The 16,834-nt window shown below is 43.8% G+C and overlaps 1 protein-coding gene across 1 annotated transcript in view; it reads left to right on the plus strand.

Moving 5' to 3' along the window:
• DIS3L2 (DIS3 like 3'-5' exoribonuclease 2) overlaps positions 1-16,834 on the plus strand; it is a 378,448-nt gene that overhangs the window by 236,648 nt on the left and 124,966 nt on the right. The window contains exon 10 of the mRNA XM_025404797.1: positions 10,023-10,102. Within this exon, the coding sequence (XP_025260582.1) occupies positions 10,023-10,102 (80 nt within the window). The remainder of the gene's footprint in view (positions 1-10,022; positions 10,103-16,834) is intronic.

The raw sequence follows: 16,834 nt of genomic DNA on the forward strand, positions 1-16,834 counted from the left end.
CATGATCTCGACTCGCTGCAAACTCTGCCTCCTGGGTTCAAGCAGTTCTCCTGCCTCAGCTGGGATTACAGGTGCCGACCACCATGCCCAGCTAATCTTTTTTATTTTTAGTAGAGATGGAGTTTCACCATGTTGGCCAGGCTGGCCTTGAACTTCTGACCTCAGGTGATCTGCCCGCCTCAGCCTCCCAAAGTGCTGGGATTACAGGCATGAGCCACTGTGCCCAGCCCCAAAAGGGTTTTTGAGAGCAGGATATTCACATGATCTCTAAGTCTCATTCTATATGTTACTTATTATTTACAAAGGGTAAAAGGTAGCCTTAACATACACAGTTCTAGCTATTAGCACCTTAACCAAGTAATCCAACCTGACAGCCTAACATTTGTGCCTTCTGAAGGTATGCACACCATCACCTGTGAAAATTTGAGGCCAAAATGCTCATCATGAATCTAGTCAAGCCTTTTTACCCAACTTTCCATTTATAGGAAATACAGAGGAGATGAATTTTGTCACATTTGGTTTATTTCTCTCTATCCCTTTCTTCCTCCTCCTGTGAGGAAACAATCTAATAAATCCAGAACATGAGACGCTTTACAAGACAACTGACCTGGACTCTTCAAAATAAAAAAGCAACATTATATTTGAAAAACAAAAGATAGGCCAGGCGCAGTGGCTCATGCCTGTAATCTAGCACTTTGGGAGACTGAGGCGGGTGGATCACAAGGTCAGGAGATCAAGACCAGCCTGGCTAACACGGTGAAACCCCGTCTCTACTAAAAATACCAAAAATTAGCCGGGCGTGGTGGCAGGCGCCTGTAGTCCCAGCTGCTCGGGAGGCTGAGGCAGGAGAATGGCGTGAACCCGGGAGGCAGAGCTTGCAGTGAGCTGAGATCGCCACTGCACTCCAGCCTGGGCAACAGAGCGAGACTCCATCTCAAAAAAAAAAAAAAAGGAAAAAGAAAAACAAAAGATAGTTGAACAAGAAACAGGCTAAAGAGACATAACTGCCAAATACAGTGTGGAAACTTTGATTAGATCCTGGATCAGGAGGAAAACGAAAAGCAAAAGAGACTTTTTGGAAACAATCAAAGACATTTAAACACGGTCTGTGAATTGGGTGATATGAAAGTATTAATCTTGGCTGTGGTGTTAGTGTTGTGGTTCTATAGAAGAATGCCCTTAGTTTTGGACAATGCATGTTAAAGTATGCAGAGGGAAAGTATCACCATCTCTGTACATACTTCTTAGTAATTCGGATGTCAAAAATAAACACACAAAACAACTGGCTAGACATAGGAAGGGAGGGATAGAAGGAGGAAAAAGATAAAGCCAATATGGCAAATGTTGAAATTTGATGAATCTTGATGAAGGGTATATGGATGTTCATTTTACTATTCTTTCAACTTTCCTGAAAGTTTAACATTCTTCAAATGAAAATTGAGGGGAAGAAAATTAATTTGAATGTTTTTTCTGGGCTTAAACCATGGCTTTCCTGGCCCATCCCTTGATCTCTGGCTCCCATAGTCCCAGACCCGTCCTGTCCTTTGTCCTCTGCTTCAGGATGTTGTTTTTTTAAAGTATAAAAAGAGGCACGATGGCTCACGCCTGTAATCCCAGCACTTTGAGAGGCCGAGGCAGGTGGATCACGAGGTCAAGAGATTGAGACCTTTCTGGCCAACATAGTGAAACCCCGTTTCTACTAAAAATACAAAAATTAGCTGAGTGTGATGGCACATACCTGTAGTCCCAGCTACTCAGGAGCTGAGGCAGGAGAATCGCTTGAACCTGGGAGGCAGAGGTCGCAGTGAGCTGAGATCACACCACTGCACTCCAGCCTGGTGACAGAGCGCGACTCCATCTCAAAAACAAACACACAGAAAAAAAACATAGACTAATGAGAAGGTCATTGAACCGGTGAGTAGAACCGATGAGTAAAGGGACGTAACAGGGCGGACCATTTCAGTTTGTTTGGATTAAGTTTCATTACTATCCTTTAAAAAATAAAAGAACTTAATAATCACATTCACTTGGTGTAGAATTTTGCTAAAGCTTGAGTTGACCTTTCTGAGGACCCGAGGTTAGAAACCCCTGGTCAGGTGAAAAGGGCCTGCCCACAGTGCTGCATCATTTCTTTCTGCTAGCCATGTGGCCTCATTAAGTGTCACTTTACCACTGAGTGTTAGGCTGGGGAGGTGGAGGCAAATGGACCAAGGTCACTTTCTGCTCTAAATAGACCATAGAGTTTTCCTGTTCTAAAAAATTTGTGATTTGTGTCTGCTTCTTAGCATCTTTTGTGTGAGTAGAAGTGAGTGAAAGAGTATTATGATATTGGCAACTACCATCAAAAAAAAAAAAAAAAGAAAAGAAAAGAAAAGGCGCAGCCCCACTGAACAAGGGGACAGACCTAGGTTTGAATGATGATCCCAGCTCTGTGAAATGGAGGCTCAGATGAATTCAGCATCAGATTGTACTGGAATGTTACAGCACCCATCTGGCTGGACTCTCTGCAATGGTACACTTGGGAACACATCCTTGTGAGTGAATGATCCAGCTCTTCCGTTGTTTTTCCTTCTACAGTTTACATAAAATGTGCTGATTTCTATATAAACTGTGATGCCATCTAATCTAAGAAAGTGTTGGATTGAAAGTTTTATTCTTTATCCACTTAAGGTTATTTCTTAATTTTTTTCCATTGCTTTTCACCCATTCTTCATCATTGACCCAGATCCTCCTCCCCAGAATTACTTGCTAGCACGGAGACAGACCCAGAGTCACGGACAGAGGAGGGCCTCTATAAATTTTGTTAATCTGGAAATGGTCCCTGAACCACAGTTTGTAAAACACTGGTTTATGAGAAAAGAAGATGGGATGAAGACAGAAAAGGACACCTTTGGAAACAATAACACTGTGGTGTGACCACAGGATTGAATGCCAGGAAGTCATGAGTTCTAATCCTAAATGTATTTCCCAAGACACAGTGGCAAAACTGAATGGAAAAGTGCTCCACAAAAGCCCTTTGGTCATTTTTTCGTTCATCTCTCCATCAGCTATTCATTACATATGTGCCTTCAACGTGCTGGAAGGGATTGTATCCCTTCAGCCAATCTCATTACCAGACCTGATACTGGCTCCCAGCCTGTCACAGCGATAAGACATGTCCATAAGTGGCCACCAACATGCCAGAGACAGTGGCTGTTGCCATCAGAGAGGGGGCAGATTGCAGGCATGGGTAGGGCAGATGGGGGAGAGGTGGCTTCCATTCTGTGGGGCTGTGAGGGTTTACTGGAAAAAAAGCTGGCATTGCAGCCAGGCCTTTAACTGCAAGCTATCTTAGACATTGGAGATTGGTGGAGTAAGTAGCCCAGTATAGGAACAACACAAACAACACTTCAGAAAGCAGAGGGTATAGAGAAGAATTTAGCACACGAGGGACATGGGGGAGCATGCAGTCTAACTGGAAAAGTACAGATTGGGGCTGGGTCATGAAGGGCTTTAAATACTAAACTGACTTTCTATTTCTCTCGGTAAGGAGTTGATGAAGGTTTTTGACCAATGCATGCTTTAAGATGCTTAATCTGGCAGCATCTGCAACCTTAGGGAGAACAGTTTCTGTGATGTGGTAGAGTCCATGGCCAAAATCCAGTGAGGTGAATAATGACAAAGTGGTGAGTAAATGTTGCTGTGGCGACTAGACAGCTTCTTCCAGCTTAAAGGAGGTAGAGATGTTAATACCTTGAGGAACCTGAGGGTACAGGGTCAGAGGAAGAGTGTAAATGACAAAGGAACAGAAATTATTTCTAAGCTTTTGTTATTTCCTAGGGTTCTTGGCGAGGTCTTAAGGGATTATAGAAGACTTTTACTTACTCTTCACATGTTAATTCCCAGACCAATGGCTTTGGGTAAAACACAGTCTTAGAAGTTTTCTGTCTCTTTAAAAAGTTCTCCTAAGCCCTTCAGTCACGTGCCTTCAGAAATTTTGGTTACATAACGTTGCTCTGAATTGGAATTCTGCAGCCTCATGAACTGGAGTCTCATTCTTTCCCTCCCCCACCTGGCACTTTATTTTCTGCGGGTCAGGGTTAGCTTCTTTCTAACCATTGTTGCGGAACTCTTTAAATATTTGGTCTCACAGGTTCTAAAAGCTGGCAGGCCAGGCTGCTCCCTGCAGGTTGTGAGACCAAAGTCTTCCAGAAAAGGAGCCAGTAAAATCCCAAGCATGTTAACCGAGTGTAACAGCTGCATGGTGCACCACCCCCATCACCCTCAACCCCGCCGCACGGGGCTGGGCTGCCAAGTGCTGAGGCCAGCAGCTCCTAGCCACTGCGGCTTGCAAGCAGAAGGAGCCCTCATGCAACACATCGTGGTAGGCTCGTAATTGCGGTGATGACAACAGATTAAATCACTGGCTCTCAGCACTGAGGACTGGGGTTTGTCAGGGTCACTTACCGTTCCTTTGCTTCTCCCAATTTTCCATAGTGAGAGAGCAAGCTTGGAGTCTGCTGCTACAGTACAAATGCTTTCTGAGAGCCCTCTGAGTTTTACTGTCGAGAGGTTCATTCTCTTAGTAGTCTAGGCTGCATCTTTCTTTCTTCCAGCATCCTCTCAACACATGATTCTGGAATGTTGTAATCCCTCAATATACATATGTATTTAGTTATACCCTGCTTTTATCCAAAAATATTTGAAGGCAGTTTACAGATATATATATACACACACACACACACACACACACACACACACACACACACACACACACACACTGCTTTTATCCAAAAATATTTGAAGGCAGTTTACAGATATATATATACACACACACACACACACGCGCGCGCACGCGCGCACACACACATATATATACGCACACACACATATATATACGCACACACATATATGTGTAAAATGCAGTGAATTTTGTTGTTGTTTTTGGAGGCAGAGTCTTGCTCTATCACCCAGGTTAGAGTGCAGTGGCGTGATCTCAGCTTATTGCAACTTCTGTCTCCCAGACTCAAGCGATTCTCCTACTTCTACTACTAACTGGAAGTAATAGTAGACTACTCCTACTGCTCAGGAGTGCTCACCTACTTCTCCTGAGTCGCTGGGTCTATATGCGCATGCCACCGCAACAGCTAATTTTTGTATTTGTTTTAGAAACAGGGTTTCACCATGTTGCCCAGGCTGGTCTTGAACTCTTGAGCTCAAGCAGTCTGCCCACCACGGCCTCCCAAAGTGCTGGAATTACAGCCATGAGCCACTGTGCCCAGCAAGTGTTTTTTTAAAAATTAGGAAATGAGGCAAAAGGAACACGTGGGTAGGAAAATTAGGCACAGCCAGGATAAGGGTTAGTTCACAAAGTGCAAACTATAAATAAAATCTCCTAGAGGCAAGTTAGGAAGGTTTTCTGAGTTTCCTAGCAGCCAAAGCAAAAAGGAAAGCTTTTTAAAGTTTATTTATTTTATTTTGTACAGCAGACAGTTCATATAGCATAAAAAGGGAAACCATCAAGGATAAAATTTGTGTGTCTGTAAGATACAGATTGTCACGAGAAGAGTGTTTCCTTATACTGCATCAACTTTCCCCATAAGTGCACTCTATAAAAGGATACTGCATGGTCAAATGGGCCCTTGTTCTCCCTGCTTCCCTGCAGTGATAGCATAGTCATTTGGTTGACTTCTTGCAGTGTCCCTTGGGGTAGCCTTGGTGGCAAAGCCCCAAGTAGGACGAGGGCACCATGGGAGGCCTGTGCAGGGTGTTTCAGTGCAGTTCTTCGCATCTCCAAAGGTGCTCCCTTGAGGAATCTTGGTTCTGGGAGATGCTGTCCCACAGAGAAGTGCCAGGAGCAAATGGGTTGGGCAAGAGCTATTGATACTGGCATATTAAAGGCTCCTTGAAGCCCTACAATTAAGAAATCAGCCTGGTATTTCCCAAACTGATTTAATCACAAGACCTTTTTTTAAAAAAAATAAAACACTTAATTGGCACATTCAGAAACATTGATCTAAAACAGGGGTCAGCAAACTTCCTACGAAGGGTCACATAGCAAATATTTTAGGCACAACTAAAACAGCTGTCTGTCACAGCTAGTCAGCACTGCCATTGTATAGAAAAAGTGTGGCTATGTACGATAAAGCTTTATTTGTGAGTAGTGCAATTTGAATTTCCACTATCATTTTTGCGTCACAGAATAGTATTCTCCTTTTGATTTTTTATTTTTTAGTCATTTAAACATATTAAAACTGTTCTCATCTTGTAGGTCATTCACAAACAAGTGGCAGGCCAGATTTGACCAGTGTAATATGGTTTGCCAATTCCTGATCAGGAATAATGTTTGGATGGCTTACCTTTCCAGCAAGCAAGCCTTCCTGAGTACTGTTTGTCAGGTTCCATTTTAATTTAGACTTTTATGTTTCTGGTTTAAGAGCAGATTAAAAAGTGTTAAAGGTAATAGAGAGTTGGTTTGAGTCCTTACAGGCTAGTCTAGGATTTTCCTTAGAAAGCAGTTGTGGGTGCTCCCAAAGAAGACATTTACAAACTGATAAACAGTCTTACACTGTTTATCTTACACGGTCACATATGGTTGAATCAATTTCAGGCTGGAAATGTCTTAATGGGCATTATCATTAATGCACCGGATCGATAGAAATGAAAGTCTCAAAGCACCCAGAGACATTTAATTTTAAGAAAATAAAACTTCCTAATCAACCCTCCAAGTAATCTAGTAAACTATGGTTTCCCACCTGCAACCAAGCTAATGGAGTTCTTTTTGATTTTGACTAGGGGAACATTTTTTTGGCTTTTATGATGTCATTATGATGAAAGAAGAAGAACCAAACATTCCTACTACCATGTCTGACTTTTTAGTTTCAGTTATACAAGTCCTTTTTATTGAGTACTCAGTGTATATAAAACGTTTGGTTAGGTTTTATGGGAGATACCAAAAGGAGACAGAAGTGGATACTTCCTTCTTTACCTTGTGAGCCAAGTTCAAGATCCTCATCAATTACAGCCCATTGCTGTGGTGCCAGGTCTGATTTCACCTCCTGGGCACTTCCTATTGCCATCCATCTGTTCATTCAGCAAACATGTCTGAGGTGCGGCCTCTGTTCAAGGCTCTGGGAACACAGCCCTTGGAGCACACGTTCCAGGAGATCAGTGTTTCTCTTCTCCTCTGGCACTCTTGCTTACAACCTCTTTTATATAGTGGAACCAGAATTACTTCTGTATATCTTGAGGCTTGAACCTTCATGTTCCCTACACTGTGTGTGACTCTTCTCGAAATATTTAGTGGGAGAGTGGGTCTCCTGATTAACCACCCTTTCTGGGATCTGCACTCTAAATGCTCTTGTTCCCTCCACCTGAATGGCACCCAGCTTTCCCTGCCCTATTGTCTTAGCATCCAGTGGGGACACAGTTTTTACCAGATCTGTAATCTTGAAGCCATTAACTATATTAAGCCAAATGCATCTTGTAACAAATGTTACAAGATAGCTAAATCTATGTACAAACAATAATACATATCTGATCAATTGTTTTTTGATTGAGGAAGATTCTCTACAGTTTTTATTTTTTCCATTTACAAAAGTAATATTCAAATGCATTGAAAAATTTTAAAAATATGAAAAAGTACACATTAAAGGGAAAAAAATTAATCCATAAATCTAGCACCTGTCGATCAACCCTATGAATATTTAACATATATGTTTTACTTTTCTTGATTTGAAAGTCACATTAATTTTTTTAAAAAATAGTAAACAATAAAATTGACCTCCTTTTGCTGTATGTAAAATTCTGTGAATTTTAAGACATGTATAGATTTAGTTCCAGTCCCTCTGCTGCCCCCATACAAGCATCCCTTTCCTAGCTCTGGCAATCACTGATCTGCTCTCTGTCTTATCTCTGTTTTCCTTCCATTCCATTCTGTTCTCCTCTTCTCCTCTCCTCTTTTTCTCCCCTCCCCTCTTCCCCCCCCCCCCCCCTTTTTTTTTTGTTTTTGAGACTGAGTCTCTCTCTCTTGCCCAGGCTGGAATGTAGTGGCACAATCTTGGCTTACTGCAACCTCCGCCTCCCAGGTTCAAACAATTTTTCTGCCTTAGTCTCCTGAGTAGCTGGGACTACAGGCGTATGCCACCATGCCCAGCTAATTTTTGTATTTTTAATAGAAACGGGGTTTCATCATGTTGGCCAGTCTGGTTTTGAACCCCCGACCTCAGGTGATCTGCCCATGTTAGCCTCCCAAAGTACTTTGTTTTCTTTTTGAGAGTGACTCTTTTCACTCAGTTCAATACCTTTGAGATTCATCCAGGCTGTTGGATTTATGAATAATTTGTTAATTTTTGTTGCTAATTACTGTTCCATTTTGGGAGTTTACCACAGTCTGGTTGTCCATTTACCATTTAAGATTACTTTTTGGGTTGGGCATGGTAGCTCACACCTATAATCCCAGCACTTTGGGAGGCCAAATTGAGAGGATCCCTTGAAGCCAGGAGTTTGAGACCAGCCTGGGGAACAGAGTGAGATCCTGTTTCTACAAAAAGTTTTAAAACTACTCCAGTATGGTGGCATGCACCTATACTGTCAGTTGCTTGAGAGTCTGAGGTGGGAGGATCATTTGAGCTCAAGAGGTTGAGGCTGCAGTGAGCCATCCAAACAAGGTTATTATTTTTTAAACATTTGACATTTTTGAAATTCTAAAATGTCTTAAAATTAATGTATATATTTAATGTGGTGGGGTTTTTATTTCTTCAAAAGCTATTACAGAATTGATGGTGCATCTTATAATTAATACTCTCTTAGGATCGAAGTATTGTGGTTAGGATTAGAGAGGGCTGTTGGGAGTAATTAGGAGTAGGGTAAGTGGACAGTTAAGACTGAGACAGAGAAAGGCCCCGAGAGCTTGTGGCAGGCCAGCACGAGAGCAGCTTGGCAGCCTCTGAAGACAGGGTCTCACTCTGTTGTCCAGGCTGGAGTGCAGTGGCCCAATCATAGCTCACTCCTGCCAAGGAAGTTTTGAACAGAGGAGCAACACCAGGAAAGAAGTCTTTAAGAACAAAGCCTGTCTTATCATGGTTGGTACAAGTATGGACAACATCATCAGTGTTGATGAATCAGCAAAAGACAGAGAAATGGTGGCAGTGCACTGCTAGTACTGGTTGGAGTGGAGGAAGAACCTAGGAAGCAGTGAGCACTGACTAGAGAGTGTGGCATGGAGGCAGAAGGGCAGTTGCTGCAGAATACCCCAATCTCCAGGTAGTGCCCAGGCAGGAAAGGCCAGAGGTATGGAGAGCCAAGGACAGCTGCTGCCAAAATCTTCAGGTGTTTACATGGTGGAAATGGGTGGGTTGAGTCAGGCATGCTATATGGGAAACTAAAGGATACCGTGCAAGGATAAAATGGTGAACTTAGTATAAGCTTGGTTGTAGTATATAATTATTCTGTGGAAACAGACTGTGATTTGTGCTACTTCCAGGTAGGCTTATTTTATGGTTAACTGTACGGCCCAGTTTTTTTGCAAAGCTTATTGTTGGGTCTCATCCCCCTGTATCGCATGTCAGATGACTTATTCTTTGGCATACCCCCATTTTTTTTCAATATAGGAGAATGAACAGTAAATTATCTTCATAGAGGTCCTTAAAGGACAGCTTCCCATCAGACACTGGAGAAGGATATTTTACCAAAGTTGTAAATTGAAGAATAATTTACCAAAGTAACTTGCCGCTCTTATCGGCCAACTCTTCTTGAGAAGCCTCGTTCATGGAAGCAGCCTCATTTTCACCCACTCACATCTCTTCTGGCTTGGGGTGAAGGAGAAGTAGGTGCCAGTTCACACAGAGGAAGAGAAAATCACTCACCCATTTGTCTCTTCCCAGTCTCACATTTAACTAAAGATCTCATTCTCATAGAAGTTATTTTTCACTTTCCCTAACAGAGCACATATACAAAATTCACTGTTCTTTAAAGCTGTACTATGACGGGGTAAAGTTGCTATTATTTGTGGCATTGCTAATTGTTTCTTCAATCTTTCCTAGAAAAGACTGTATCTTCACCATTGACCCATCAACCGCCCGAGACCTCGATGACGCCCTCTCCTGCAAGCCACTTGCTGATGGTAGGATGGAAATTTCTATAGCATCCTGGGCAGCAGGCAGTCTGCATGCCTGTGTGGTTTGCCTGGCTGCCCTGCGCTCCCTAAGCAGCATACTATGCAAGGCTGGGTTTGCTTTGTGCCTGAACTTGCCACAGGCCTCTGAGCCTTTACAACTATGTGACCTTAAGGTTGTGTTCCTGGGCTGGGCGCGGTGGCTCATGCCTGTAATTCCAGCACTTTGGGAGGCCGAGGCGGGCGGATCACAAGGTCAGGAGATCGAGACCATCCTGGCTAACACGGTGAAACCGTCTCTACTAAAAATACAAAAAAATTAGCCAGGTGTGGTGGTGGGTGCCTGTAGTCCCAGCTGCTGGGGAGGTTGAGGCAGGAGAATGGCGTGAACCCGGGAGGCGGAGCTTGCGGTGAGCTGAGATCGTGCCACTGCACTCCAGCCTGGGCAACAGAGTGAGACTCATCTCAAAAAAAGAAAGAAAGAAGAAAAAAAGATTGTGTTCCTGTGGTGACGTTGGTGAGGGTGAGAATGAGAAATATTCTCTCACTAGACTCTTCTTGGGCCTCAGAAGGGGCAACAGTGAGTGCAAAAGAATGAATTGCAAGCCTTGGCCCTTCAGATAGTTCCAGTGTTGGCGTAAGGTATCACAGAAAGAAAGTTCCTAAGGGCTCTGCTTGGGAGAGACATAGGGTTCTTTACCTGAATTTAACACCAAATAACGTGATTGAAAGGGTACTCTTCAAAGTCATGCTTCCAGTTGGGTAGCAGGAACCCTGAGAACTGCCTCTCTAGGGCTGAGCTGGAGAAGCCTGGGCTACTCCCAGTAGGTTTTCATCTGTCCAGCAAGCTGAGAAAGGCAAACTGATAGGGGCTCTTTAAACATTCTTCTGGGATGTTACTGAGCAGGTAAAAGTAGGATTGAGGCTAGTTGTCTTTGGAAATTATAGCTGGAGGAAGAGAATGCAGCAATTGACTCTCAAGGGAAAAATGTGTAGGATGTGAGAAAAGTGAACCCTACCAATCCTCCCCTCCCCCTCCCCTCCATTGCCCTCCCCTCCTCTTCTCGACAGAGTCTCACTCTTTTGCCCAGGCTGGAGTGTAGTAGCATGATCATGGCTCACTGCAGCCTCAATCTCCCAAGCTCAGGTGATCATCCCACCTCAGCCTCTCAAGTAGCTGAGACTACAGATGTACGCCACCAAGCCTGGCTAATATTTTGTATTTATGGTAGAGATGGAGTTTCACCATGTTGCCCAGGCTGGTCTTGAACTCCTGGGCTCAAGTGATCCATCCACCTCAGCTTCCCAAAGTTCTGGAATCACAGGCATCAACCACCATGCCCAGCACCCGCAATCCCTCTTCTAATACTGCAGATGTGCTGCTTCTAGTTTTTACCTATTTCTTGCCCCTCTCTAGGGTGGCTTCTGGGTGACTGCTTTGGCTTTGGTCATCCTCACAGATGATCTTGGCACTAACATGGCCTTTGACATTTGCCCAATGTGGATATCCACCGTTGCAGTTTCAGTCTGCTACCAAGCACTGATGGCCTAGTGGCCTAGTCTTTTAAAACATTGCAAAGATGTTCATATCTCCTGTTTTTATCTTCCTTGAAACTATGGGCAAGATTTCTCAGTATTTTCTTTTTTAAAAATTAATTAATTAATCGATTTTTAGAGACAGGGTCTCACTCTGTCGCCCAGGCTGGAATTCAGTGGCTCATTGCAGCCTTGAACTCCCAAACTCAAGCAGTCTTCCTGCCTTGGCCTCCCAAAGCACGAGCCACCATAGGATTACAAGCACAAGCCACTGTGCCCAGCCTCAATAAAGAAAGATAAAGCATAACAAGAGAAAAGGTCCCCTGGAAATTTTAGAGAAATTATATCTTTTTAAAATCCAAAATTCAATCAGCCTACTTCAAAAGGCAAGTACTGGCTTGATTTCTTACATTCTTAGCAATCTCTGTTGCATGCAGAGGCTTAGGCATACCTGCTCGGTATGTAGATGCCACTTCCCTAAGCCACAGTGTGAAAAATGCCCCTAGGCTGAAAGCCAGGTGACCATGGACCTCATTCCTCATATTTTCCTTCCCTCTAGGTTCACACCTCTACTGTTTGTGTAATGCTTGGACAGAATTGCTTCCTTTGTTTTGTCCAGTTTCATAGTTGATAATAGCAGAAGGATACATCTACTACCTGTTCCTCTGTCTCAGCTGGCCTGGAACGCTGCACCTTGCAGGGATTCCAGGGAGCTGGCACATGTCCTACCCTACTCACTGCATACACTGCAGTTTTATGTCTAGGGTACAAATGTGTCAGCAGAGGTTTCTTAGAGGAAGTGGTCAAAGATATGGTAGGAAATATAGACTGGGGACAGATTTGGGGACAAATTTTCAGACCAAATAGTGTTTTTCGTTTGTTAGACAATGGAAAGGCAAGCAGATGTTGTTCAGCAAGAGAGCATTCAAAAAGAGGAAAATAATTTAGCACTTCAAGGAAAAGGAGAGAAACTAGAGGCTGGAAAATGAGTCAGAGAAACATTGCAATAGTTATGGACTTGGACTAGATGGTAGCAAAATCAATAGGGGGGTTGGAGTGGGAAGGACAGATGTGAGAAAGGGATAATGACAGAAGAATCTATGGAAATGAATACTGGGGTTGAGGGAGAAGAGTCCAAGATGGTGCCAAGGTTTCAACCTGGATGACTGGGAGATGGAACCCCTAAGTTAGAAATGGGAATCAGGAGTACAAGCTGGTTTGGGAGAGAGTATGTTGGCGTGGAGTTGTCCGTCTGATGATATTTATGTTAGTTGCTGCAAATTCTTTGTAGAAGAGCTGAGGTATGTATAAATAAGCTAATTAGACGCAGCCCATGGAACTATATACAAAGAGCCCTGGAGGAGAGGAAGCAATGCACCAAAATGCAGTGATTTTATTTGAATGATGGGATCATAAGAGATTTTTTTTCCTTTCTTTAGTTTCCAAATTTTTATAATGTGGCAATAATAGTTTTATAATGAAAAAAATTGTGTAATACAAAAATATTATGAGGTGCCAGAAATCACAGGCCGCTCAGTAGCCTGCTGCACCAGGTGACCAGACACCTTCCATCCACTTAGTTTCTCTGTCGTTCCAGAGGAGCAGTTTGGCAGAGCAGCAGAGAAAGGACATGGAAAAGGAGTCAGGGAAGACTCCGAAAAGGCCTGAGTTGGTCAGCAAACAGTTTTACGGTGGCACTTCTACAGTTGGCCTTTGTGACAACAGTTTCTGCCAGGGCCATTTATCCAAGGAGTTGAAAAGGGAAAGTCATTTCCAGTTTGGATTGGGGTGAGATTGGCTAAGTTCAGGTTGAGGTAGTTACCAGTTCATGTCAATTCTTGCTTAGGGGGAAAAATGTTAAAGTTTCAAAAAACAAATAGTGTTTTCTTGGCCTATTTATATCATCTGTAGTTTTGTTTTGTTTGTTTGTTTGTTTTAAAGAAACTGTAAAGTGTAACTTTCCGTTGGTTTCATTAAAATTATCTGAATGACCACTCTGTGAAAAGCAGACAGATTTAACATACCTGGTCCTCACTTTCCCTTTTGGTAGAGTTCAGATGTACTCTGACCAGGACATACCTGGTCCTCACTTTCCTTTTTGGTAGAGTTCAGATGTACTCCAGGACTTGTTAGCAGTGTCTATCAGGTGAGGCACTCCAGTGATCAATTCAACAAATCGCAGTGACCACCTGTCTACCAGTAGATCATAATTAGGTTGCAGGCGGAGGAGAGGGTGCCACCTATCTTCGTGAAATCTCAGCTTGGAAGGGATTCTACTAGTCATCCAACCTGGTAATTCTCCACTTTTCTTAGCCTGAAAACACACTTCAGGAGAACACTCCCATGAGCATTATCCAGCAGTGTAGAGTTTTTTCACCTTTGTTCAAGAAAATGTTTAGTGATATAAGTGAATAGGAGTGGCGTTATAGTGATAATCCAGAATCTGGAGACAGTAATCGTGCGCCTCAGTGTTTTATTATCGTGCCAGGTCACTTGCAGCCTACCTCACAGCTGACCTCAACGCTCAAGTGTGGGAATGCCACAGTTGTCAGATCACCCTCTGGTTTTTGAATTACCTCCACCGCATCCACTTATGGAATGTCTAGATTGCATTTGAACGTTCTACCTTAGAGGCAATTCATTCTGCCTTAAGATGGCTTGACTGTTAGGAAATCCTTCCCTGTAATGATCTGAAACACTGCTCTCTTCCTGTAATTTTCCACTCATTAGTCCCATTTATGCCTCTTGGGGCCGTATAGAACAAATCTAGTGTCTCGTTTGACAACCTGTCAGTTACTAGATAACAGTTATCATGTGTCTTCTGAGTCAAAAATTCTCAACTTAGCATCCTAAATATTCTTTGGTGTCCAGTGGATGATGAGGTGTGAGCCCATCTCCCATGTCATGGAGTCATTTCTGCTTTTATGAAGTCTGAAGTTCATGGCTGCCTGTATCCAGACTTCGCCTCCCTGGCTATTAGGGCCTGCGCTCTTGCCAGTTCCTCCTTATTGGGCAGGACTGGGTTCAGAGTAACAGCTACCCATTCTCTTCAATTAATCAAGCATTGTGGCTTTGCCTTAGTCTCTGAGGGAAAATTGTCAGCCTGACCAGCTAGGACCTTTATTCAGCTTTTCATTGATTCAGGCTCCCAGCAGATCCTGCAGGAAATTGAACTTCACTTCTCCAGCATCTTGTTTCTCTGAAGTTGTATTCTCTAATGTGCGCTCCGCCGTTGAACTTACAGGGTTACCCTAGCCAGGCCTTAGAAATGAATGAATGGGAAGGGGGAATGATGGTTAATGGGTTTCAGTTTCTTTTTGGGTGATGAAAATGTTCTGGAATTAGATAGTTGATAGTTGCACAACTTTGTGGACATACCAAAAACCACTGGGGGAAAAGGAGTGAGTGAATAAGTGAATGAGAAGAAATAAACATATCCACTTATCCTTGAGGCTTTCTGGAAATTGGAGTTTATACACCTTAACCACAATTTAGCAGAGGTCTTTATGGAATGCCTAGCTGGATATCATAGTCACATCCCTCATGTCCATCTCTCCTCCTTGCTGCTTTCCTCTCTGAACCATGAAACTACAGCCCCAGGTGCACAGCCCTCTGCTCCGCTGCCCGCTCACATTTCCCATCCCCACAGAGTGCAGCCATCTGACTCAAAAAAAGAAGGGTCTGTCCCACTATCTGCATAGAAAATACTTGGTTAAGTTAGAACAGCATCCAGCCTAAGGGGCCTCTGGGATGCATATTACCTACTGTGCTCAAGGAAGCACCAGTCTGCCTGCCTGGATTGTCTCTGCGGCCTGCCTGGTTGCATGGCTTTTTTGGGGGAGGATGGAGCAGACAGCACTGTTCCTGGGAGCCCATAGCAATAAGGGAATAGAGTGAGAGTCTAGGAGCAGTGCCTGTAAGGATTTCAGAGACTTCCTAATAAACTCTCTGGCTCCCCAAATGGTTATGTTTGTCACCTGCTGAGAATTTCCTGTATTGACTGATCACCTTTGGAGGCAGTGAGGAAGTAGGAGCTAGAAATTCTTGTGTCCCCCTGTGTGCCCAGGCTTTAGCTAGAAAGCCTGAGGGGTAGGATGGGGTGGTAGTTGTTTTAAAGAGCAAAGGGTTGAGATGAAGTCACTGGACCTGCTACTGGGAAGAAACAGGAAACCTGAGAGTCCTGGAGCTTCTGAGTGAAAAGGTTCATGCATGTCTCTAGCAGCCAGGCCAGACCCTCTTCCTGGGCTCTTTTCTCACCTCTGGGAAGACTTCTCCCCAGCAGTCATTCACCCCAGCCCCTTTACATTTCCCTTTGCCCTGCTTCCTCCTCTTGCTGTACCAACTGAAGTCTCCCTCATCCTATAAAACCTTCCTGTACTCTGCTCCAGCTCCAGAACTTTCACTTGTGTCTGTCAGGACACCTTGGAAGAGTTGTCTTTACTTGCTCTTGCTTTCTCACTTCCCGTGTATTCCTTATCCCATTTGCAGCGTGGCTTCAGAATGCTGGCTGCAACAGGTTGCCCCAGCCTCAGTTCACTAAGCATCTCTACAGCACTTGGCTCTTTAGTCTGCTCTTCCTCCTTGAAATTCACTCACTCTTCCTTGGACTCAAAGGACCCTGCCTGCTCTTGGTTCTAAATGTGGGCTTTTCTTCTCCAGTCGCCTGTTTAACTCACCTTTCACTGCCCAGCCCTTCAGGCATCAGTGCCCCTCCTTTCATGCTCTGCAGTCTTTGCACTTGGTGTCCCCTGTGCCTGGTTTCCCCTTTCCCTGCAAAGCCACATGGCTGATTTCTCACTTCCTTTCAGGTTTGATTGGTCGCCTTCTCAGTGAAGCCTTCCCTAGCCATTCTGCCTCTGATTCCACCCCTCTCACCTAGCCACCTTTCCATTTTTTTTTTCTCACCATTCATCACTTGCTAACTAACTTAGGTCAAAGGTGGCTTTTTTCTTTGCTTTTAAGATGGAAGATATTTGATATGTTTATGTTGAGAGCTAGGAGATGACAGAGAAGGAAAAGTTGAAAACACAGGCATGAGAAGAGTTGATTGTTCTGCAGGATCTTGAAGAAGAAGGTGGGAGATGAATCAGAGCATAAGTGGAAGGCAAGGCCAAGGCAGAGGAAGAACGCCCCTCCCCTCCCTCTCCTCCCGTTCCTCCATCCCCTCCCCTCTCCTCCCCTCCCTCCTCTCCCCTCCCCTCTCCG

This window comes from Theropithecus gelada, chromosome 12, assembly GCF_003255815.1.
Source record: "Theropithecus gelada isolate Dixy chromosome 12, Tgel_1.0, whole genome shotgun sequence".
Lineage (NCBI taxonomy): Eukaryota > Metazoa > Chordata > Mammalia > Primates > Cercopithecidae > Theropithecus > Theropithecus gelada.